The sequence below is a fragment of the Morchella importuna genome (genome assembly GCF_003444635.1).
Source record: "Morchella importuna strain M04M26 chromosome Unknown Morimp01GS001, whole genome shotgun sequence".
NCBI classification, from domain to species: Eukaryota; Fungi; Ascomycota; class Pezizomycetes; order Pezizales; family Morchellaceae; genus Morchella; species Morchella importuna.
Genome location: NW_025763398.1, coordinates 1405406 through 1427508, shown reverse-complemented (window position 1 = coordinate 1427508; position 22103 = coordinate 1405406). Strand labels below are relative to the sequence as shown.

General features: G+C 45.4%; 7 protein-coding genes across 7 annotated transcripts; 5 read left to right on the top strand and 2 right to left on the bottom strand.

Moving 5' to 3' along the window:
- Positions 1-1398: 1398 nt before the first annotated feature.
- LAJ45_00336 (uncharacterized protein) lies at positions 1399-3920 on the bottom strand (the record flags this gene model as incomplete). Its single annotated transcript, XM_046109937.1, has 5 exons — positions 1399-2643; positions 2698-2966; positions 3056-3602; positions 3657-3757; positions 3845-3920. 5 exons carry the CDS (start codon positions 3918-3920, stop codon positions 1399-1401), a joined length of 2238 nt encoding a protein of 745 aa, XP_045976630.1.
- Positions 3921-6234: 2314 nt separating this feature from the next.
- Positions 6235-6724, top strand: LAJ45_00335 (uncharacterized protein; the record flags this gene model as incomplete). The annotated part of the gene is made up of 3 exons (XM_046109936.1): positions 6235-6249; positions 6307-6644; positions 6703-6724. 3 exons carry the CDS (start codon positions 6235-6237, stop codon positions 6722-6724), a joined length of 375 nt encoding a protein of 124 aa, XP_045976629.1.
- A 484-nt stretch (positions 6725-7208) lies between these two features.
- On the top strand, positions 7209-8124 carry LAJ45_00334 (uncharacterized protein; the record flags this gene model as incomplete). The annotated part of the gene is made up of 6 exons (XM_046109935.1): positions 7209-7217; positions 7305-7336; positions 7412-7576; positions 7625-7648; positions 7941-7963; positions 8036-8124. The coding sequence occupies 6 exons, from the start codon at positions 7209-7211 to the stop codon at positions 8122-8124; spliced, it is 342 nt and encodes a 113-aa protein (XP_045976628.1).
- A 590-nt stretch (positions 8125-8714) lies between these two features.
- Positions 8715-9252, top strand: LAJ45_00333 (uncharacterized protein; the record flags this gene model as incomplete). Its single annotated transcript, XM_046109934.1, has 3 exons — positions 8715-8768; positions 8832-9091; positions 9162-9252. The coding sequence occupies 3 exons, from the start codon at positions 8715-8717 to the stop codon at positions 9250-9252; spliced, it is 405 nt and encodes a 134-aa protein (XP_045976627.1).
- Positions 9253-10906: 1654 nt separating this feature from the next.
- On the top strand, positions 10907-11729 carry LAJ45_00332 (uncharacterized protein; the record flags this gene model as incomplete). The annotated part of the gene is made up of 5 exons (XM_046109933.1): positions 10907-10912; positions 10989-11034; positions 11101-11375; positions 11435-11629; positions 11682-11729. 5 exons carry the CDS (start codon positions 10907-10909, stop codon positions 11727-11729), a joined length of 570 nt encoding a protein of 189 aa, XP_045976626.1.
- Positions 11730-12139: 410 nt separating this feature from the next.
- LAJ45_00331 (uncharacterized protein) lies at positions 12140-14876 on the top strand (the record flags this gene model as incomplete). Its single annotated transcript, XM_046109932.1, has 5 exons — positions 12140-12204; positions 12279-12712; positions 12788-13989; positions 14063-14461; positions 14532-14876. The coding sequence occupies 5 exons, from the start codon at positions 12140-12142 to the stop codon at positions 14874-14876; spliced, it is 2445 nt and encodes an 814-aa protein (XP_045976625.1).
- A 615-nt stretch (positions 14877-15491) lies between these two features.
- On the bottom strand, positions 15492-21712 carry LAJ45_00330 (uncharacterized protein; the record flags this gene model as incomplete). The annotated part of the gene is made up of 11 exons (XM_046109931.1): positions 15492-15956; positions 16008-16355; positions 16427-16655; positions 16715-17072; positions 17128-19137; positions 19248-19295; positions 19350-19827; positions 19894-20379; positions 20433-20855; positions 20908-21356; positions 21652-21712. The coding sequence occupies 11 exons, from the start codon at positions 21710-21712 to the stop codon at positions 15492-15494; spliced, it is 5355 nt and encodes a 1784-aa protein (XP_045976624.1).
- Positions 21713-22103: the final 391 nt, after the last annotated feature.

Below are 22103 nucleotides of genomic sequence, written 5' to 3'. Positions count from 1 at the left end.
TCTATATCTTATCTTTGCTTTCAATTTCTCGGCGATTTGGATGCGGGAGGCGGTTATGTCATTCGTAATCAAAAACATCAGGCTGCTAGGATGACCTTGAGGATTTTTGCTTTTTGCGTCTACTTTTTTGCGTCTTGACCAATAGGAGGAGTGTCGGTATGACCCAGAATGCTTTCTTTTCTTTCCTCCGCGAAAAGATAAAGGAAAAGGAATGAAAGTGTGGTGGACCTGGTGAATTGCTGTCTAGAGTGATATATTAATTATGAATTTCTATCGTTCACGAAGATATATGAGTACAAGTGTCTACTATGTGACCTTTTTGTTCAATAACGCGATGTATCCAGCTTCGATCCAATAGTTGTGAAGGCAGAAATAGCTTATGTCGCCAACTAATCGACTTAATTTACCCTAACCAACCGCCCTGTCTATATTACATAAGAATTTTATCGCCTAAAGTAGGTACACTCGCTCACGCGGTGATGGCGGTCCTCCTGTGATGGTGGACGGGGATGGCCAAATTTCAAGTTATTTAGGGGTGCCAAGAGCGTCTGGTGTGTTATTTTATCTTAGGCCCTACGGTAACGGTCTCTATTAATTCTTGTTAATTCACTCTGATCACCTCCTTCATAGGTGATTATTTTCGAGATTTGATAATATTGATTCAAGATGCAACTTTCTTTTACCCACTTCCACAATCATGTGCTTCACTTATGGATGGTGCCAGACAAACTAAAGCTGGAGCGAGTGATAAGCTGTGATTGACCGCAACGCCCGAATCCAACTAAGGATTGGTCCCAATTAGATTGCCTCTCAGCCCAAGTAATCCCATGATCCGAATACATCCGAACCTTTGAGGGGGGTGGGTGTGCGGGGGGAGGGCCCGAACAAGGGACACCGACAGTGGAAGCACCTGCCGAGTGATTTGCTATGACTCGCATGCAAAGATTACAGTTTCGATTGAGCCACCATGAAAATATTTCAAATATCAAATTTCCTGGGTATTAACCACTAGATGAAACTAACTATACCAAATCTATATCCACTCCGTCCAACATACCAACCCCTATTAAAAGCAGTACAATATCAATATCAAACGCAAACCCGCATTACATAATTCCGCCCACTCACCGCCCCCGAAAGTAAAGTGAAGACCAAACCAGACCAAACCAACCAAACAACAAAGGAGAAGGGCACTGTACCATACGCTGGGAAAGGATAGACAGGCAAGCGCGGGGTTCAAATGACAACTTCACTCGCTAGAAAGGGCGGCGAGTTTCAACTACAGGAGGAATGACCATCGAACTCAGTGAAGGATAAAAGGTAGAAACAGAAATAAAAATAAAATAAAAACCCAACCCTTTTGTTAACCATCCGACAGTCCGCTGAAACACAAACAGATTAAATAGATTTCTTTCCCTCCGCGGCAGCTTCTTCCTCGCTAGCACTAGTGCTCTCCATTTCCATCACCTCCTCTTCCTCTTCCCCCTCACCTTCACCTTCCACTATCCAGCCCCGTGACCCACTTCTTCTGCGGCTCCTTTCCCTTCGGCGTTCAGCCATTGCCGTGCTAATTCTTCGACTAACCTCCTCAAACTCCGCCTGGCCGGCACTCTCGTCTACTTGACTAAATGCCTTGATAGGAAAGCCTCCGCTGTTGCTTCGACTTCTAGCTCGACTAGCCGGTCGACTAGCGAATAAACCAATACTTCCCAAATTAGCGAAACTCTCGTTTCGCGGCAAGTTATTACCAGACCATCCAAATCCCGAGCTTTGCCCGTGTTCGGATACAGGCGAGAATCCATCTGAGGAAACTTCTGAATCGCGACGTCCAATAGTGATTGGTGGTATATTGCTATCCTTGTGGAAGGGATCTTCGACAATACGTGCAGAGTTGAAGTCAGGGAAAAGCTCAGGGCCAAGGGTATTGATTAAGTCTGTAACTTCAATCGAAAGCTTTGCGCGCCTTTGGCGGAGTTTAACAATGGTGTTGGCAGATGTAGGGTTCAGAGATAAGACTAGCGGTCGAAGAGACTTAAAGATGTCCATCCCAATCTCACCAAATCTTAGTGCGGCAAAGGTGATTGTAGGGAATAGAATCCACCCAAATATCGCAACAAAAATAATCGGCACCCAATCCGGCATTAAACCAAATACTCTATGGCTGTAGGTCCAATAGCAAAGGATAACAACGTAAAAGTTGTATAGAACCGGGGCAAAAGCCAAGGCAACAAGAAGCTTCCAAGAAGCCATGACATCTTTTCCTTGGACCTTAACAGTAGAAGCCTTAAGAGCTTCTACTGCCTTCCTTCGGGAGATAATCTTTGTAGCTATAAAAACCGGCCCGAAGAGAATAAATCCTGGGAGAGCGCCAAGAGCGAGTACTACTAGTTTACCAATGCGGTAGATTAAAGTAAAAACCACCCGGAATACCGAGAACTTGGCATACTCCACTTGGTGATCTCGAAGACCAAGAAGGCGGAGTTGGCGATTGTACTCGGTAACCGATTCTCGGAGATGTATTATACGGGGGTCATCCTTGTAGTGAGTGTATCCAGTTACCAATCTTCTATTCAATTCAACTACCATTGGAAGGGGCAATTTCTTGTTGGTAGGCTTATACAGTCTCCTTGCAGCTTGGATAGCCTAGAAAAATCAGCACAAAAAATGAAATAGAATTAGGAGCTCATAAGCACGCACCATGAGTGTATCGTAATCCGGTGAGGGGACAGTAACTGATACCAATCCGTTGTAAATCATTTCCAAAAGGGCCCTGACAGCCTCACGTTTCTCTCCTCTCGAATATTGTTCCACAAGCTCTTTCGGGACATCGATAGGTGCTCCAAATTCGATAACGGCTCGTGACCGAAATTTATGCGCATGGAAATAATTCATTCCTGTTGGCACGATTTTAAGGCCACAGTTTGGATTTGCAGAAAGAGCACCGAGAGCCATGATAGCCACACCAGCTAAAGGTATGTTAGCCGGTTTACTTAAATCGGATAGAAGCGGATCGCCACCAAATAATGACCAACCCAAATGCAACATAAAAACGTACCTTTCAGAGGCAACAATTCCGTTCTGTCGTGACTACCACCCTCCGGAAAGATGCCTACGCAACCCCCAGAGTTCAATCTGTGAAATACAGCATCGTATACCTCAGTCTGATCGACCTTCGGTGCAACCTTATATTTAGTTCCCTTCCCCTCATCAGACTCCTGCTGCAATTGTCGTAAAGCCACATCACCCTTGAAAGGTTTCTTAAGTATTATCTCGGTATCACTTAAGATTTCTGCAACATCGGTGCTAGCGCCTGCCTGCCCCGGGACGGACGGCAATGTCAATGAACCGCCGGGGGTAACTTCCGTAGTAAACTTTGTCCCAACACCACGAATCTTAAGAGGCTGGCCTTCAGCATCCGGGAGATAAATGCGACCCTGCCCGGCCTTCGCTAAGTCCTGAGAGCGTGATACGGGAACAGCGCCGACACAACGAGAAAGCCAACCGATAAACTTGCGGCGCATGGATTTTTCGGCAACAAGAAAAGCGATACGGCGTCGTGATTCGAGCCGGACAGCTCGCATAAGAATGAGAGGATCAACAAACTATGGGACGAATTAGTATCGAGGGGTAAGGCAATCGGTCCTGGAGATAAGTACCTGGTTTGCATGGGGAGCGGCGACAAATATTATAGGACCTCTCTTCGGAATCCGAAAAGCACCCCGAGGGTGTACTTCTCTGAAGAATAGGTCAACAAGAACTAGTAAAACGGATCAAATATCAGTATCTTGCTGTTTGGACTTTTATCGTCACCTCCTTTCAAAAGGCACCAAAACACATCACATACCCGAAAAGGACCATAACACAACATCGTAGACCCAGTTGACCATAGGCGCGAACTCTTCCTTCTTCTTGGGCGCCATTTTGAATAACTCTGTTATGGTCAACTCCTTGAAGGTCAAGAGCGAGAGGTGTGGATGTAGGTGTAGAAACGAATGGTAGGGTGTTTAGGCGGAGTTGCTGTCTTCCTCTTAATAAGGCAGAAACCACGTTATGCTTGTGGTTTCCGTGAGGTGTGGTCTCTCTAAGTTTTCAGGCAGAGGCAGCAGTATGTAGTATTTTTGAAAGCGTCGGCATGCGGAGCTCTGGATGGCGATACTCGGCTATAGATATTAGAATATGAAGGAAACTCATAATCCTGGATGCAATCAATCTCCGTGGCAATATTTCACCGCCACATGCTGTGGCTAGGAGACGTTCATTCATATGGTATCCCAACAACACGTGTGAGATGAAACCTTTCATTGCGACCCGGGCCATGCACATCCACTAAAAAGGGAATTCTCATCTCTACCTGACAGGAGAAATTTTACCTCTCCTTGCCCCTTATTTCATAAATGCAGTGAGGGGCTTCATTCAGAAGGATCTATACGGACAAAGACATCTAGCTTGTATCGATGTGCTTTAGAGCACCTGTAAGTACCATGTTTCTGTCCCCGCTTCCTGATGATAGGAGATTAGGAGTAGATGGCCGCTCCCGAAAATAGAACATGGTGATTACCGAGGATCCAAACGCAGTCCTCAGTGGCACTACATACACAGCCACCGAACCTAAATGGCCCAACGGTCAAAAAGAAAAAGGACACCTATCGGCCCAAAGCTTAAGTTCACTTAACAACTCTGATAGGTTATAGAGGGAGGTCCAAGCCAAAAGACAATGATCGCTGGCACTTACCTATCACAGTTCGGGATGCACAGGCGGTTATCTGCACGCATTTCTTGGTAGCCTACATGTACTCGCGATCAGCAACAAGAACCCGAATATGCAGCTGCAAGTCTTTGGTGTATTTTTGACTTCTACTCCAATGGAAATTGCAGATTAGGACGTGCATTTTCGGGTTCTTGTTGCTGGTCGCGAGTAAGTAGTCAACTCGTAGCTTTATAGCGTTTCCGAACACGACCAATATTGCATGACATACAAAAAGGTGGATTTGGCGCTTTTTCGTATGTCATGCAATATTGGTCGTGTTCGGAAACGCTATAAAGCTACGAGTACCTAGATACTCTTACTTTAAATACAGATAAGAATTGGTGCATATATACGTGACTGATGCTCAAAATATGATATGTTATCTGTTTATGAACTTGTGGAGTTCGCAATAATTACTAGGATGTTTTCGCAGCTATCCGGCATGCTGTTTCTAATCAACAAATATCGGATACCGTGGCCACAAGCGGATTCGGATTCTTCGGAATCCCGGCAGCCTCTTTCGAAAAAATGATGTGCTTAAGCCAAAACGCCCTTGCACGATATAACAAGAAGCAGCTGCAGAGAAAAGTAAAATGTTTTCCAGAAAAATCCTAATAATCATTCAAAAACCTAGATCTCACGTGGTCGGGAGTCAGAAGGTGTTATATATCTATGCTTATAGAGGATATCTCTTTTAAAAATCTACCGTCTGTTGGGCATCACAGCTCCGTTGAGATTCACATATATGAGATGTACCTACATTATGCATACTTCACACACTATCACTCGTTAAAACCCTAGTGTTTGTACAAGCCACAAATTTACTGACTATGCCCGGTTAGTCCAAATCATTTCCCCGAAAACCGCGCTTTGTGTCATTTTGTACAAATCAAGATTTAAACTAAATTTAGGAGAAACCCCCAACTGAACTGGAGAAACAGTACACGTTCCATATGTTCTGCTTAGTTGACGACCTGGCCACCAAAGTAGGTATACACGTGCCGCTAGCACGTACCACATCCTAGAGGCTTCATTCTGGGTATTAACCCCTTTGGGGAGGGGGGCTTCAAAACCCACCTGTTGGAAGCCCGCCGGAAGTCAATCGTTGCCCATGACTCTTTGTTTCAGACAAAGGTTCGAGATGGAGTACAAGGTTTGGATAAGACTCATACGGCGATATACGGTAAAGCACAGGTATTCCTTGATGATTGCATTTCACCTACATAAGCAGCCGGAACACTCATAATACGATTGAATCATGCAATATCCCAAGGCCGACGGAAAATTGTTGGGGATCCATAGTTGTCTTTTATATATTCAATACTTGGGTATTTGTGGTTGCTTGATGGATATCTGCAGGGGGTGCTCTAGAATACAAGGGCAATAAGACATTGCGAGTCCAGTGATTCACTACTCTAATTGATTGTAGTCGGTTCTCTTAATTCAATAGCTTCCAAGGGTCTACTAGTAGCTGATGCTGTACCTACATGTACCATCATGGGGTAGGTATTTCAGCTCTCCACCCTCACGCATCCCTGGCTAACCAAAATCCAATGCAGTTGCAGACAGCCAATGGGTCAAGCATTGCACGCAGTCCAGTTACTGACCCGCCTCCGCGGGCCATAACGGGCAACAACGCACGCACCAGACAACAAGATTTCTCTTCTTGCGTCAACATGGTCCAGTTCGAAGCGAGAGAAGAAGAGAAGGCGGGCAGGGATATCACCCACGCCCCGGGAGCAGCAGTTGTGGGGAGAGAAGTTGAACGTTCGCGCCGATCGCCAGCTGTAGTGCGGGATAAGTCGCGTGTCCAGAGTAGCTACCTATCTCGATGTGTGCCCAAAACTGTTGAGAGGGAAGGGGGGTACAGTACAAGGTGGGATGATACCAACTACGGGTACAAATGGGCCCTACTGCCCCCCTTCTTGCTCCGAGCTTTCCTGAATTATCCGCAGTATCCCTTTACTAGCATCCTGATATTTTCGATATTTCACAAATAAGAAATGCTTACCCGCGCATTCACGTTTGTTTTCCCAATCCCAACTTTCTTTAAACATCCCCGAGGCTCATCCGGCTAACTCGGTAACTACAATAGCACAAAAAGTACCCTCGCCACTGTAGTTGCCCTCACGGCCCTCGGAGTGGCGGCATTGAACTTGAATGCCAAATCGGAGGCCGCAAAGAAAGCTCAAGCAGCTGCTGGAACTGGTCAGAGTTTTGCTCTCGGAGGCTGTGAACGCTCTGGTGAGACCGATCCCCTTTACTTACTCTTGTATTTCCAGGAACACGACATTGAAATTTCTTTGTGATACAGGTGGCGGGGTCTAAATGGACTCATCGAATTAATGAGAGCCACGTTTATTGTGTTCCCAAGCTCTCACTCTTTGCTAGTTATACGGTTTATCCGTACGCATACGCATGTTGAGTGATGACGAATGGAGATAGTTATAAAGTACCCGTAATGGGCAAGGTATCATGGAGTTAATTATGGATTTTTGTTTTTGTTTTTGTACCTCTGTATTATTTTTGAATTCAACAGAATACCGATATCTTGCAGTTCACTAGGCAGCACATGAAACATGGTTATGGGTAACTACGGTTCTGTACCTCAAGATTAATTCGGTTGACTGCTAAACCGAGGATCCAAAACTGAAGTTACTCCAGGATAACGAACGGATTTGTGTCCGTGCGCGTGTTACCATGCACCAAACTTGGCAAGGGTGCCTCATGTGGTCAGTCACTTGTCAGAATCAATAGGTCAATTGGACTCTTGCATGGTTTGAGAGAGTCATTGTGCGTGCATGTTTGGCCCAAAAATGGGCTGCATATGTGCGTACGCACATGATACTTGAACGTTGGATGACTGATGAGTTATAGCATTGGCTTAGAGATAGGCCGCGGGTACTGTAACCTCCACAGAATATGTCGGCAAATATACATACATCTATCAAAACTTCAGAAGCCTACAGAGAGCTGGTTTCTAACCCTAACTTTCTTTATTGAAGGCACATATATACAAGTGTTTGTGCAAGGGGGGGTTTAGGGTAATCATCCATGATTAGGGGTATCAATGATAATACAGAACCCGAGCCATTTATGATCAATCACAACATATCACACGGATGCCTTAGTTTTTTGAAGTCTGAATTGCCAAGAGTGGCCCATGGCTCAGATAGTTTTAGAACTCTACCAGCATTTGGTCTAAGTTTTCCTCCGGTATTGGGGTAGTCTCGTTCATGCCTAATTACGTATTATGAGCTATAGCACTAACAAATATTGTGAACATAGCTAAAGCGGGCCTGGTCTCGATCGAGTTTACGGGCAATGAAGTCGAGCCCTACGAATCCACCATCAATAGGTCTAGAGAGATCAGCTAAACTATAGCTTGAAGTGATCCTCAGTTGGTGTGAATATATCTGTGCTCACATGTACATTGTTTGCCCGAATCATATATCCACATACGATGGCCCTGACTTCTTACAAAGTTTGTTATATAACTAAAATTTCTACAAAAGATCAGTGATCCTGTATGATGCAAGTTTCCCTTGCTCAATCATTGGCCCCGCTCCCTCCCATTTCGTCCAATACTGTGGATATTTTTTGGTATTTTCTACAGCAGTGGCGAAACTGCATGAGTTCAAAGAACAATCAATGGAATCCGATCGATTACAATACTTGGTATAACACTATTTAGATGGTCTAGTTGCACTATTAGGTTGACGGGATTCCATCAACCCCGGTCATTCCCAAACCTATTCACCCCGACTATATATCAATGATCCAAAAATCCATATTCTCAATCACCGCGCTCGATAAATTAAAGGAGTTGTTCTGTACTAGAGTCTCTAAAGTTGGACATGTTCGCTACTTGTATTCGTCCACATCTCTGTTGTCGACTAGTTTACCTGTCTTACGATTCAATCGGCCTCCCAGCGGTAAAAATTTAAAGCGGCTCAAGGAGATAGAGATGTTTTTAAGGGAGATCGAAAAGACTCTAGTTTTGTATAATCTCAACCAAAAGGTAAACACATTGAGTTCCACGTTCTGTTTTTATATAAGTGCCAGCTTATCAGTTGCTACACAGAGGTTCATGGCAGCAGAAAGTGGTACAAATGAATACCTTGCCCGCAATGCTATCTCGATGGGAACTATTTCGGTCTTTGAGAATCTTCGGCAGATCGGGAAGAATAATCTAAGAGCAAGCACATACGAAAAACTTAGGGAGCAGCGCAACCACCTGGCCCATGCTAAGGGGGATCAGTGGAAAGCTGTGTGGGAGACCATTTCCGTCGTATACCCTGACCTAATGACCGAGGTCGAGAAAGCGATTGATCTCTACAGGAGGTAATTCCAATCTTCCTAGTTGCTCCGGGGTGCGATTGTTTCTTAATCTAATACATTCTGCAAGCTTAAGACCTCCTCCTATTTTGAACGAAACGTTGGGAGGCCAGGTAGGACCAAAGAAAAAGCGAAGGAAAGGGAAGAAGAGGCTAAGACCTCAATGACCATATGACCTAGTAATCTAGCGTACAGTTCAGGATTCGGATAAGGTACTTGGTTGGCCATGGGATTTCGAATCTAGAAATAAATTTGAGCTTTTCAACTGATCTGTACTGACACCACCTAGACCTATATATATAACTAGGGGTTAAATCGCTTTTGTCGATGTGGAGATAGTTATGTATTACCCACGCATTGCAATTTATTTCCTCATATTGGTATTTAAATCCAGCTCTTTAAAGTTTGTGGCCCATAAGGCTCAACCATACATTCAACTTAATGACTTGTAACCTGACCTGGTTTTGGATTCTAATGATCAGATGCTCGACGTGCTGCCCCTCGAGTACCGGCCATTCCCGGAAAATACTGTAAATCATGGGCGAGTAGTAGTAATAGCTATATAAACTACTTGTTAGGTTAGACGCCATGTGCTAGTCACCGGTAGCTGAAGGCCCTGGGTTGAAAATAGGGGCGGGTGGTAGTTGTAATACTTTCACCCATATATATACGTAACATGTATTTGCGGTGAAATTAAGTATTGTCCCAATTAATGCCTTGCAATGGCAACCATTCAACCCCACCAAACTTGAGACCCTACAAAACCACAACCAATATATAGCTAAAACTAAGTGTATTAAAGTCATAGTTATTTATATACTCAAAGGTAATTCCTCCTGGCTTTTCCCATGGTTATGGTGGTGGTTGGTTGGTTTAAGGAAATGATGAGGTTGATGGTTGCTATCGCGAGAGACAACACTTAGGGCCCGCTCGGACAACCCAATAATCTAGATTATTGGCGATAATACGACGGATTATCAACTTTTGGATTATAACAATAATCTATGCTGTTCGTGCAAATGAATAATCCAACATTTGGAACTCCTGATTATCCTAATAATCCGCCAAGAAAACAATCACCTTCAGAGGTAATTATTCCCACACAACACAGATATTCTGAGAGCTAACGTTATCCCGACATGTAGATTATCCATTTTTATGAGTATTATGATTATCTTTTCCGCTACCTGATAATCCAGTCTGCCCAATAATCCGAAGAAATAATCTAAGGTTGTCCGAACGGGCCCTTAATTTCACCGTAAGTATGCATGGCCACAGTACTTAATTAGTTCCGTTTTTAAGTAAAATAGATACATATGCTTTAGAGTTACAATTATATCAAAAACTCTGTATCAAGATCTGGAGGTGTTGACAGATACATGTACGTATATGTTAATTATAAGTTTTCTAGAAGAAATATCATGATCATGGTCATTAACGTATATACGTATTGAATTTCCCTCCCCCACTAGATTCGGTCACAGGCTCTCACTCGTCATCGTTAGTTCCTTGATTCTGTGCGACTACTGTAGATGGATATTATTGGAAGGTAAATTTGAGGTATGAACCTTTGAAGACACTATTCTTAATTAACTTCATATCATCGTTAGCTAGGCTATAGGCATGCATGCGATCGATCATTGACCACCGCTCAAGGTCCCCAGATCAGGCCGGGTAACACAACCCTCTCGCCCCGCAAAGATGTTCCACGAGTCTAAAGGAGTGCCAAGACGGAAGCTCTAACCTGAGCCTCAACACCGCGAATCTCCATTCAGTGTTCACGCACCACAACGGCACCCATTTCCACAACCACCACCCATAATGCCAGTAAGCACCCATTTATCTTCCCTCCAAATACCTCGATCAGGAGCGTATGGAACTAACAAAATCAACCGCTTGCCAGGCCTACCACTCCGCGTTCCTGCAAGATACTGACGTCCGCGTCGTCGGTAAGCACCGATACCCCTCGTTACCTCCTAGGTTACATCAACTCTGATAGATATTTCTCCAATTAGGAAACTTTGGCCTTCTCCCACTCCGTACGAGGACCAGGGGGCCAGCATATACCCTCCCGGCACTGCCACCAAACACGAGTGACCTCGATGTCGACCCAGATAGCGAGCATTACGATGTGCTCGACGAGACCCTTACGTTGTTCCGGGCCAACACTTTCTTCCGTAACTTTGAAATCAAGGGCCCGGCTGATCGGACGTTGATCTATGGTATTTTGTGGATCTCGGACTGCTTGAGTAAAATCAAGCCGACCATGAGTCTGAGGGATTCCGAGAAGGTAGCTTATCCAGGGTTGCTACGTTGGAGTATCGTTTTGCTTATAAGGATTCAATCCAGGCACTCCAAACCTCCGCACTCGACCACTTTGCCCTCCCCGGCGATCCTGCATTCCCCCTGAACGCGCTTTACCAACCCCCGAAGGATAGAGCAGACGCTGAGGCCTTGAGAGGGTATATCAGTCAAATGAGGCAGGAGTTAGTTATTAGACTTCTCAGCAGGATCTACGCGGATGGAACTGGAAAGCCGAGCAAGGTATGTGAAGCTTTATGAAGCTATCATTAATGTACTGGGCTAACTTGCGTAGTGGTGGTTGAGCTTCACCAAGAGACGGTTCATGAACAAAAGCTTGTGAGTAAAGACTGGGGCGGTATAGACTATAGGAGGCTCGATTAGCACGAGGAAGAACAAGAAGTACATACCATGCATAGTTTAGTGATGAGTTGAGCATTTTATAATCCAGTGAATTCTGCATTGTTTGTTGTTCCGAGAAAGTTTGCTAGCAGTAGTCTGGAGTTGGGTCTTTTCTTTGCCGTGAATTCCATGTACCTTTATGGGTGCCCCTACATATTATACGGTTTACCGTTGCCGAGTGACCGGCCATGGCGACACAGGCGGGTGCTCGCTACCGGGTAAGGCTGTATCGGTTACCCGGCTCTTTACGTCACGCCCCACCACTGCCCCACCAGGTATCCCGGCCGTTTTTTTTCAAAAGATGTCGCTCGAGAGTCACATCTTGCCAATTGACTGACAACAGCTGCCAAAATGCCACCAAAAGCCGTGATAGCGCGCCTCTCAAAAGGCGACCACAATCCTCACCTCTTTACCATGTAAATGCCCCCTCTATACCACACTAGTAGTTAGTTGTAGTTCATGCCGAAATTAATACCTACCGTGTTTTCAGTCGCCCATTCCCAACTCCAGTCTCCCATAAGACATTTCTACGTATCAACCTGAACCGCGGCTCTCTGAACAATCTCGACATCAAATCTGGCGACCTATGCCACATCACCACTGCCGAGATCTCGGAGACCGCCAAAACACCCATTATACCCGCTATTGCATGGCTCGCCTCCGACGCGCATCTGCAAAAAGGAATCGCCCTTATTTCTGATAATGTTCGCACAGCTTTGAGTGTAGGCTTCGAAGATAAAGTCCTAATCGGAAAGTACACCGAGAAGGTTGAGGACGCCGTGAGCGTGTTTGTCAAGGAAATTGAGTACGAGGAGCCGCTACCGACTGCTGCTAGGCCTGGGACGACAGTACCAAAGAAAAGTAGGGTTGGGATTGAGAAAAACCAAATTGAGGGCTGGCGATGGTTTCTGGAACATGTCCTTGGTATGTTGGATGTTGCTGGGAGAGTTGTAGCTAGTTGTGGAGGTGCTTGTGCTGAGGTTTTTCATGTGTATGTAGTGGAGACAAAATATATCTCGGAGGGCCTGATTCTCAACGCAATCGAATACAAGGGCGTGAAACGAGCCTTCCGGATCGAAAAGATCGTTGCAAAAAACTTGCCCCGGGAGATTAATGACGAGCACTCGGTACCTGCATATAAGATGACTGAGTCCACGATCATTGAGCTCACCACCGACTCTGCTGACCCTTGCAGCTCTAGACCTAGTCCCGCTAGATCAAAACTTACTCGAGCTCCCCGAGCTTCAGTAGTGGAAGAAAATCCACCTGTCACGATCGCCCTACCCTCCCGTACCACCTTTGCCTCTATCGGAGGCCTCTCGAAGCAGATAGATGCCCTTAAGACCCTTCTCTTGTCGACACTATATCAATCCCACCACTTCACACGCTTCAATTTAACACCACCGCGTGGAATCCTCCTCTATGGCCCTCCCGGTACGGGAAAGACGCTCCTCCTCAAAGCTATTGCATCTGAGCTCTCCGCAAACTGCTTCGTTCTCAACGGCAGCATTGTCGGGAAATACATGGGCGAGTCAGAAGCTGCTGTTCGCCGTGTCTTTGCTGAAGCTCGTGCACACCAGCCCGCAATTGTGTTCGTCGACGAGGTCGATAGTCTTGCACCGAAGCGTACGGCGGGTGACAGTGGCGAAGGTAGAGTGGTGACGACACTGCTAACAGAGATGGACGGGCTTGACTATAGTGGCGGCGGTGAAGTAGTGAAGGTTGTTGTTGTTGCAGCCACAAACAGGCCGAATGCGGTTGATGGGGCGTTGAGGAGACCCGGAAGGTTTGACAGAGAGATTGAGGTCGGGATTCCGGATGTGGATTCGAGGAGGGAGATATTAGAGGTGCTGATGAAGGAGCTGCCATTTGAAGGGCGGGAGGGGAAGGGGAAGGAAGAATTTGTAAAGGAGTTGGCGGCGCGGACGCACGGGTTTGTGGGAGCGGATTTGGAGTCGTTGGTTAGGACTGGGTTTACAGTCGGACTCAAGAGACTTGAGCTGGTTGAGGGACAGAAAGAGGAAAAGATGGAGGAGGAAGTGGTTATTCGAGAGAACGACATTGAGGCGGCCTTGAAAGACGTGCGGCCCACAGCAATGAGGGAGATATTTCTGGAGCCACCGAAGGTCCGATGGTCCGATATCGGCGGCCAGGAAGAAGTCAAGCAGCGCCTCCGAGAAGCTGTAGAATGGCCATTGACTGTGAGTGAAGCATTCTTTAACCTCTTTCCAAATACCCATAATTTCTCAAGATATTGACCGATGTTTTCCACAGCACCCTGAAGTGTTTTCCCGCCTCGGTGGTACCCCTCGCAAAGGTCTTCTCCTTTACGGCCCTCCGGGGTGCTCCAAAACTCTCACCGCTAAGGCCCTCGCCACCGAAGCCGGCCTTAACTTCATGGCTGTCAAAGGACCTGAGCTCTTCAGCATGTATGTTGGCGAGTCAGAACGTGCCGTCCGCGAAATCTTCCGGAAAGCCCGTGCGGCAAGTCCTAGTATTATTTTTTTTGATGAGATCGATGCCCTCAGCGCATCACGGGAGGGTAGACAGGGCAAGAGTGGTGGTGGCGGCGTTGGGGCGAGTGTACTGACGGCCTTGTTGAATGAGATGGACGGCATCGAGAGCTTGAAGAACGTCACTATCCTTGCGGCGACGAATAGGCCCGAGATTATTGTAGGGCATCTTCTTCCTTTGATTACATTGTTTTCGTCTTGAGGAAGACGGTGATGCTGACTATTTTTAGGATCCGGCACTCCTTCGCCCCGGGCGCCTCGACACTATTCTGTATGTCGGCCCGCCAGATCTCGATGCGCGTAAACAGATCCTTCAAATAAAAACAAAGAAGATGTCGATTTCGCCAGACGTAGACTTGGATATTCTAGCAAAGAAGATGGACGGATACTCCGGCGCGGAGATTGTAAATATTTGCGACGAGGCCATTCATTATGCCATGCGCGAATCGTTTGATATCGACGCTGTTGGTAAAACGCATTTTGATCAAGCTATGGAGAAGGCAGTGCCACAGATCACGCGCGATATGAGGATGAGGTATGAGAGGTGGTCTGTGGGCGGGGTGAAAAAGATATAGTGTACTTGCTGTGTATCGAAGCATATTGGTGTAAATAATTGACAAGTAATGGTGCAGTGTGTCGGAGCGTTGATGTGCGGGCATTGAGGTGAATTTATCGAGAGAGTGATATCTTATGATTGTCACTGGTTATGAACTGGGACTTGGCATTGGGCACCCCGGTCAAACCAATCAATTCAATCCGCATTATCTAGGTCCGGCCGCGGCATTCTTGAGTACTCGAGCGCAATAGCCCCCCTACTGGAAGCATTGTGCTGGTGGTGGGTGTAATAATGCAGACAATACACATCTCCATGATGCATTAAGATCCGTAGTAGACGCTGCAGAAGGGTCATTTGGTTTAGTCAATAGAGATACGTATTATCTGATAGAAATCTTGGAAGAATTAACTGTTAGAGGGCGAGTCGTTTTTACAAAATGACATCACTCTACTCTCAAGCTCACAGTGCATTTGCCACTTGATATTACATGGTATATTAGAGCTCTAGGATAAAATTTGTGAGACGCATGTACCTACAAATCCCCACAGACCAGATATCCTTATAGACAAACCCGTTTGACAATATATCCATATCGATGTTGCGTGTATTTGACGGCAAGGCTGTCGAGATAAAATTAAGATTGTAGAGCGAGGAAATAGCCCTCATTAGGCCAACATCCTGTTTTGGTATCGTCGTCACCCTCATTACTGTACTTGACAGATCCCCGGGAAGCTAGCCAATTTACAATCTCTTCAACCTCAACTAAGGTCAATCCGGGCCACAAAACTCTCATGATTTCTTTCATGTGAATTCCTGGCCGGCTAGTGATCAATGCGAGAACTGCAGTTGTGACTTTAAGCCACATGCCTGTGATGAGTTTCCCGTTGATATCCACCCATAGGCGGATGGGCTCAGTCCTACTTTCTGGGTTTCCTCTTGGAAATGGAGGCGCCGGGAGGGTTCTTGATTTGGATTCATATCGTGGTCCTGGTTTAATCTGGACCTTGAAATTGACGATATCTTTGTCCATTCCTCGCGTTTTATACCCATCGATCAAGCCAAGCTTATCAGCGAAATATCCGCTTTTACACAGAATAATCTGTAAATTGTTAGTTGGGGCTTTAGTATGTGAATAGATCGTTTTTCATACCCGTCTCGAAGTCATCATATCAAACAAACAAGCCATTGAACCATCATTTGTCAATGGTGACACTTCAATTGCTTTGTATCTCTTGAAATTTTCACGAATGTATGTCTCATAAGATACGGCTTGGGCGAAAAGACCTTCGTCCATTGGTGTGCGAAGTGAGTGATGGAACTTGTCAGTAAACTCGTAGTTCCGTCCTGGTGTGAACCGTGTTTTATCTTTCTTATGCGCAATTGTTTTACTGATTATGAGCGTGTAAAATGCCTCATCCACAAGGCGCTCCGGATACGAGTGCAGAATCTCAAATGCTTTCTTAGGATTATACTCAGAGGCATCAGTGATAATATTGGCCTGGAATCACTATTAGTTAAAGCGATGAATTTTTTTTTTTTTTTTTTTTTGGGGGGGGGTTTCAAGGCTACCTTAATTACTGACTTGATATATTCTAGAGTTTCTTCATCCTCGGCAGGGCGTTCTCTTTCATGTAAAGGTATCTCATAAGGATGGCATACAAAATGATTTCCTCTATTCCCCATTGTAAGAACAGGGCTGTGGAACTCGTTCCTCCAAGTTGAAGGTCCATCGGCACGTAGTTCATAAATTTTATCGAAAGCCTCACGCGTTACCGGAAGTTCGGGTACCGATTGACTCCTAAAAGGTAAATGTTAACTAATCGATCAATCTATAGGAGGGAAAGGCGCCAAGCTTACTCCGGAAGTTCTAGATTCTCACGGAACCATGTAACGACAAATGGCAAGTCAAAAGTTGACGAATCTGCAGGGTTGAAAGCCGGCAATTCACCCTTTTCGTAGGCCTCAAGAAACATCTGCTCGAATTCCGCTTGAAGTTTCTTCATGTGTGTCTTATGAATCTCGCGCACACGTGGCCACCGTTTCTGTAGTGTTAACGAATTATGCTTGGGGATGGCAGTCTGTACAAGGTTCCAGTCGATCTTACGATCCCAACCTCCAAAGATAGTTCTGACAATTATTATAGCGATGAGTAGAGAATCTTCATCCTCTTTAGGTATTATGTACTGATTCCTAAACTGAAATCTGCGAGGAGGGACTTATCTAAGGTCAGCATTGATGTAAGAAAGAGGATCACAGACTCAGATACCCACGTTCTTCAAGGGGAAGTGTGTCGGATGCCCTGAGTGTGTTTTTGCGAATTGCAGTCATAGCACGCTCACGACGAGAAGGAATCTTTTCGAATGAACCCGGAGCTCTACGCTTTCTTTTCGGTGTTTCTCCCATCAGTATATCAACTGTCCGAGTAGGTTTTGATACTGGCTTCCTCCTAGCACTCCCGGGTTTCGGCCCAGGCTTTCGGGGACCCATATGTCGAGTCTCAGAGAAATCCGGTGCCCTAATGCGCTGGTCCATATTTAATATAGGAACTTGTGTAAAGTTTTCGCCGACTTGGGTATCAGGTGCAAAATGATTTATCATAATGAAAGTTTTTTCACTTTGTTCAGCCAGGGGAGCCTTATCCATCCTTTTTTCCCACTTTTCGACCTCCTCAATTTCTTGATAAAATCTCCTTTCGTCTCTTGGCTCATTAAGATCCCTTTCCACAAAGTCATTCCACCAAACTCGCCTTGGTAAATTTTCTTCTGTGGGCGGCGGGTCGTAAGGGTCAAATGGTTCGTTACGGTATTGCTGATTTAACTTCAGCAGTACCTTTTCAGCTTTAATCTCAGCCTTTCTTCGGCGAGCGGCCTCCTCTTTTTGCTCATCTGTAAATTTTTTACGTCTACCTGTTGAGGTAGACGGCATGAGAGTCTCGGTGTATATACGCGGGCGGCCTCGGGGTTTAGTTGGTGTGGCTATTCTTGCAGCCCTCGCGGCCAAGCGATCAGCCGCCATAGCAGCGCGCTTCATCTTCAACTGCATGACAGAATTTGGATGTATTCGCTCAAATTCAACACCCTCGACCTCCCTTGGTTTGGGTAATGACCAGTGTGGTGGTTTAGCGAATCTATCCTGGATATCCTGCTGGAGGTCTGTGTTAGGTGGAAACCAAAGGTTTCCTTCCACAGACATCATTTCCCTAACCATGGCATCAACCTTTGGCGAGTCAGTGCTGATACTAGCATCTACCAATATCTTTTTCGTGATTGCACTCCCACTACCACTGGTAAAAGTAAACGTAAGCGCCTGGATTTTTTTCTTGTACTGGAGCGATTGAACTATGCCTCGGATTAGACGCCGATCACAGAGTCCGGCCTTTGGATTCTTCTGACGATATTTCTTATCAAACGCGAAACGAAGCTCATTGCCCCCGGGGAAAACTCCGCCATGTTCCTTTATGAGATCAAGAACAACTTGTTGGCGAGCCAGTGCTAGCATACCACCAATGGAGCCGTAGGATTCGTTCCCCTCAACATCTAGCTTTTCTTCCTGAACGGCCACCCCATTGATGACGTGAACCGGCTTTGATGAATTTTCAGAAGCTGAGCCGCCAGGGGCAGAACCAACAGGAGTTATGCCATCAGAGGCGACTATCTCCATGCTATTTTTCTCTATACCGCGTTCATCGTTAACTGCGAAAATGTCGCGAGGTTCTGTAGTAAATCTGGCAATTTCCATAGATTTCTCAAGGCGAGCGTTTTCTTGGTAATCACTTGATATCACCTGCTTATTCTCGAGTTCGGCACTTGCGACAGCGCCTGGTTCTGTTGGTACTGTAACTACCTCGATATCGCCCCCACCAACATTAGGCGCTGCATTACCTTCATCAGGCGCTGCTTGTTTCATACGTTTCGATTTACGGGTTTGTGTTTGTTTAACTGGGGCCTTCCGCTTATTTGTCACGACCACATTGGAAGTATTCACAGGTATAGAACCTGCAGGAACTAGCTGGTCGGTATGTTGCTTATCCAGAGACATGATTTGCGTGGGCTGGCCTTGGTTCCCGGTTATGTCAGGTGCAGCAGTACTCTGAGTTTTTTTTGTATAACGTCGTTTTACGGATGGTTCACCATTGTCTGTTTTTTGTTTCTTCGGCGGACGTCCACGACGCTTGGGGACTGGTGGTTCTTGTGTAATAGATAGGCCTTCGGTGACCTCTAATTCGGTTAAACCCAATATTCTTTGCTCGCTAGCTTCGAGTGGCAGTTGCTCCTCAAGTTCTGGTCCCATATGTTCACCGTTAGAGACAGAATAAGATCCTTGGCCAAGCCTACTTTTGGCGAATGTACCCCCACGTTTAGTGGCTGTACGCCGTTTTGTTTCTAGGTACGGTTCCCCCCTTTGTCATTTTTACGTGGCCTTCCTGCTCCTATGCGATCTATTTTATATTAGACAAATTGTGAACGGCATAGCTTTGAATGTTTACACTTACTACTCTTCCAGTCAATACTTCTACCACCCTTATTATCATTGACGATATTGAATTGCGATGTGAGTATTTTTAGATTCTCCTTTTTTTTACCTTGTAACTGGCTTTCCCTCAGAGTTCCAGACCCATCCTTCTTTATAAATCGAGAGGTATCTAGAACAGGAAACCCGAAGTCATCTCTCTCAATATCAACATCATCTGCCTTCTGCAAAGAGGTTCCGACAGAACCCTGTTTCACCCCCTTCTTTTTGGGGGTGGGCTCATAAGGCTCGGTTGCCAACCCTTCGGAGACTAGCTGTTGGTGCCATTGATAGCTGAAGTATCTATAGTGTGTTGATCGGCCAGTAATACCAGTTTCCCGAATTATAGCAAGGTGCATGTACTGAGGAGGCTGTGACTGCCTGGGGAAGTCGGTCATTCGGTGAAGAATCTGATCCATCGGACGATAATATAAAGGTCCAACGGTTCTGGACATTAGATCCTTAATAAAGATGGGGCTATTAGTATATATGCATATAATAAATATTCATGAATCCATAAGTATTACCATGCTTGTAATCCCGTCCTTTCCTGCCTTGTCTACTATGTCAAAGATTATGCTTGTCAAGGGCTTATCTATCCGCCACTGAGGTGTATCCCTATCGATCTCCCCTACCGCATCAACGTCCACGTTCTCTAGCTCTTTCACCGCATCAGCATCTAACTCATCGCCATCTTTATCCTTGGCGATATCATCATCAGATGCCTCAGCCGCGCCTCCTCCTTCTTCCCCTTCTTCATCTTCCATATTTACTTCACGTTTTGAAAAAGCAGTGAGAACTTTGCGCCAATCACAAGCATCCATATCACGCAAATATCTTACGCATCGGGCATGGCATTGTTCTGATATCGCTATCTCTTTGTTTGCCTCCCTCTTTGTGTACTTCCGATTGAGCTTGAGAGGGACTCGGATCCGCTTGAGTACGCCCAATGACTCCAATTTTCGAAGGATTCTTGAGAATGAACGCCAATGAAATCGAGATTTATCCATGCCCTGTTTCCCGAAAAACGTTAATACATACCATTGAATATTATGTTGTCACATACCAATTTTCTTTTTAGATCACTATGCATTAAGACTCGATTTTTTGCCAATTTTAACTCGAAGAGGATAGCTTTGATAAGCTTTTCGGTGTCGATGGTAGGCCCAGTCCAAGCGAAATTCGGGCCCTCGTCTTCTCTGTCAAGCTGCCGCCTGCCTTTCTTTCTAGCATCTTTTTCTGGTGGAGTCTGCACACTCCGTCTTATATCCCGTTGAAATGCGAACCGTGCCAAGGTGAGCTTGCTGGTGTTGAGGTTCTTTACTAGAACGCTCTTCTTCTCAATATATCCTTGATTTTTGAGCATCGTAGTTCGCACAGGAACAGATTTCTTGTCCTGCCCGGTCACTCTGGTCAATTCTGGTTGAATTATCCCCATTTCACGATGTTTGCCGATGACCTCGAGGCATTTGAAAATCGCATTTGGAACCTAATAATTTAATTAGCTCATGAATCCTCTCATCATTGTCGGGTGATGGTACCTTCTTAGGATCCACTCCATGTCCTGTAAGTGCTCGCCAACGTCTTTCTTCGGAAGCATAAACCCTCCATTTCTCCTGGCCTATCTCGCACCTTTCTTGGTCTTTTGAAGTGGAATCCCCAAGGTCTGACTCTCCGCCACTTTTCTTGGGGATTTTGTCTTTCCTAAGATCATCTACGATATCCTTCAAGGTCAAATTGCGGCCTTCATTATTCTTTCCAATAATGAAGTCTTTCTCCATCCTTAAAAGATCCCAGACATAATCCTGAAATTCTTCTTCTAAGTTAGGTAAATTCCACATTGTAACCCCGACTGGGTCGGGCCTCTGAAGGCTTGGCATATCATCAACTGGCGCACCATCGGACGTCAATGAGCAGATGTCGGTTTTAGGCTGAGGATTTTTGGCATAAAAGGTGGTAACATATGCAAACAACTGATGAATTGTTGTCCCTATTTTTATGACATATTAGCGAACTTCTCTTTTGAGATCTCGGGCAAAAAGGAAAAAAAAATGAAATGACGATGACGAGGATCGAACGAGGTGAGCTCCGCACACATATGCAGTCAAATAACGTAGAGAATCAAAAAGGGTATTGAGGCTCAAATTTTTGGAGTCAGCTCCCCAAAATAATTTTGGCTTCAAGATGCTGGGGAAGTAAATTTTTTGTGTTATTCAAACGCCACATACGATTCAACAGAAATGCAAAGACGTTATAAATGAATTATAGCAACAGGATGAAATTACCGTCTTCTCCATCTAAGGAAACTTCTTCCAGAACGTAATCGAGAAGAGCTGGGATACTCATTGTGCAAAATTGATCCTACAATAGCATGAGTGGGCCTGTAGGAGAGAAGCTTATCTTAAGTAGCGTGGGATGGACGTCAATGGGTAACACAGAACACAGAACACGCGGGTAACTTCTGAAGATTACCCGGCCTGCTAAATAGCAGAGGTCATTTTGAACCTCTTCATATACATGTACCTACATATTAGGGGCCCGTGACGAACTCGGGAGTTACTAACAGACAGTTTTAAACTAGTTAAAAACTGGCTTGAGGAAAGCTAGGTGTCATGGTTATGAACTAATCACTAGTGTAAACCGAATTTTTTGTATGGGTTAGGGTAATTCGAGGTGTATAATCGGATTAGAAAATGAAATTTGGGGTGGATTAGGGCAATCTTGGGGTGGAAATCAA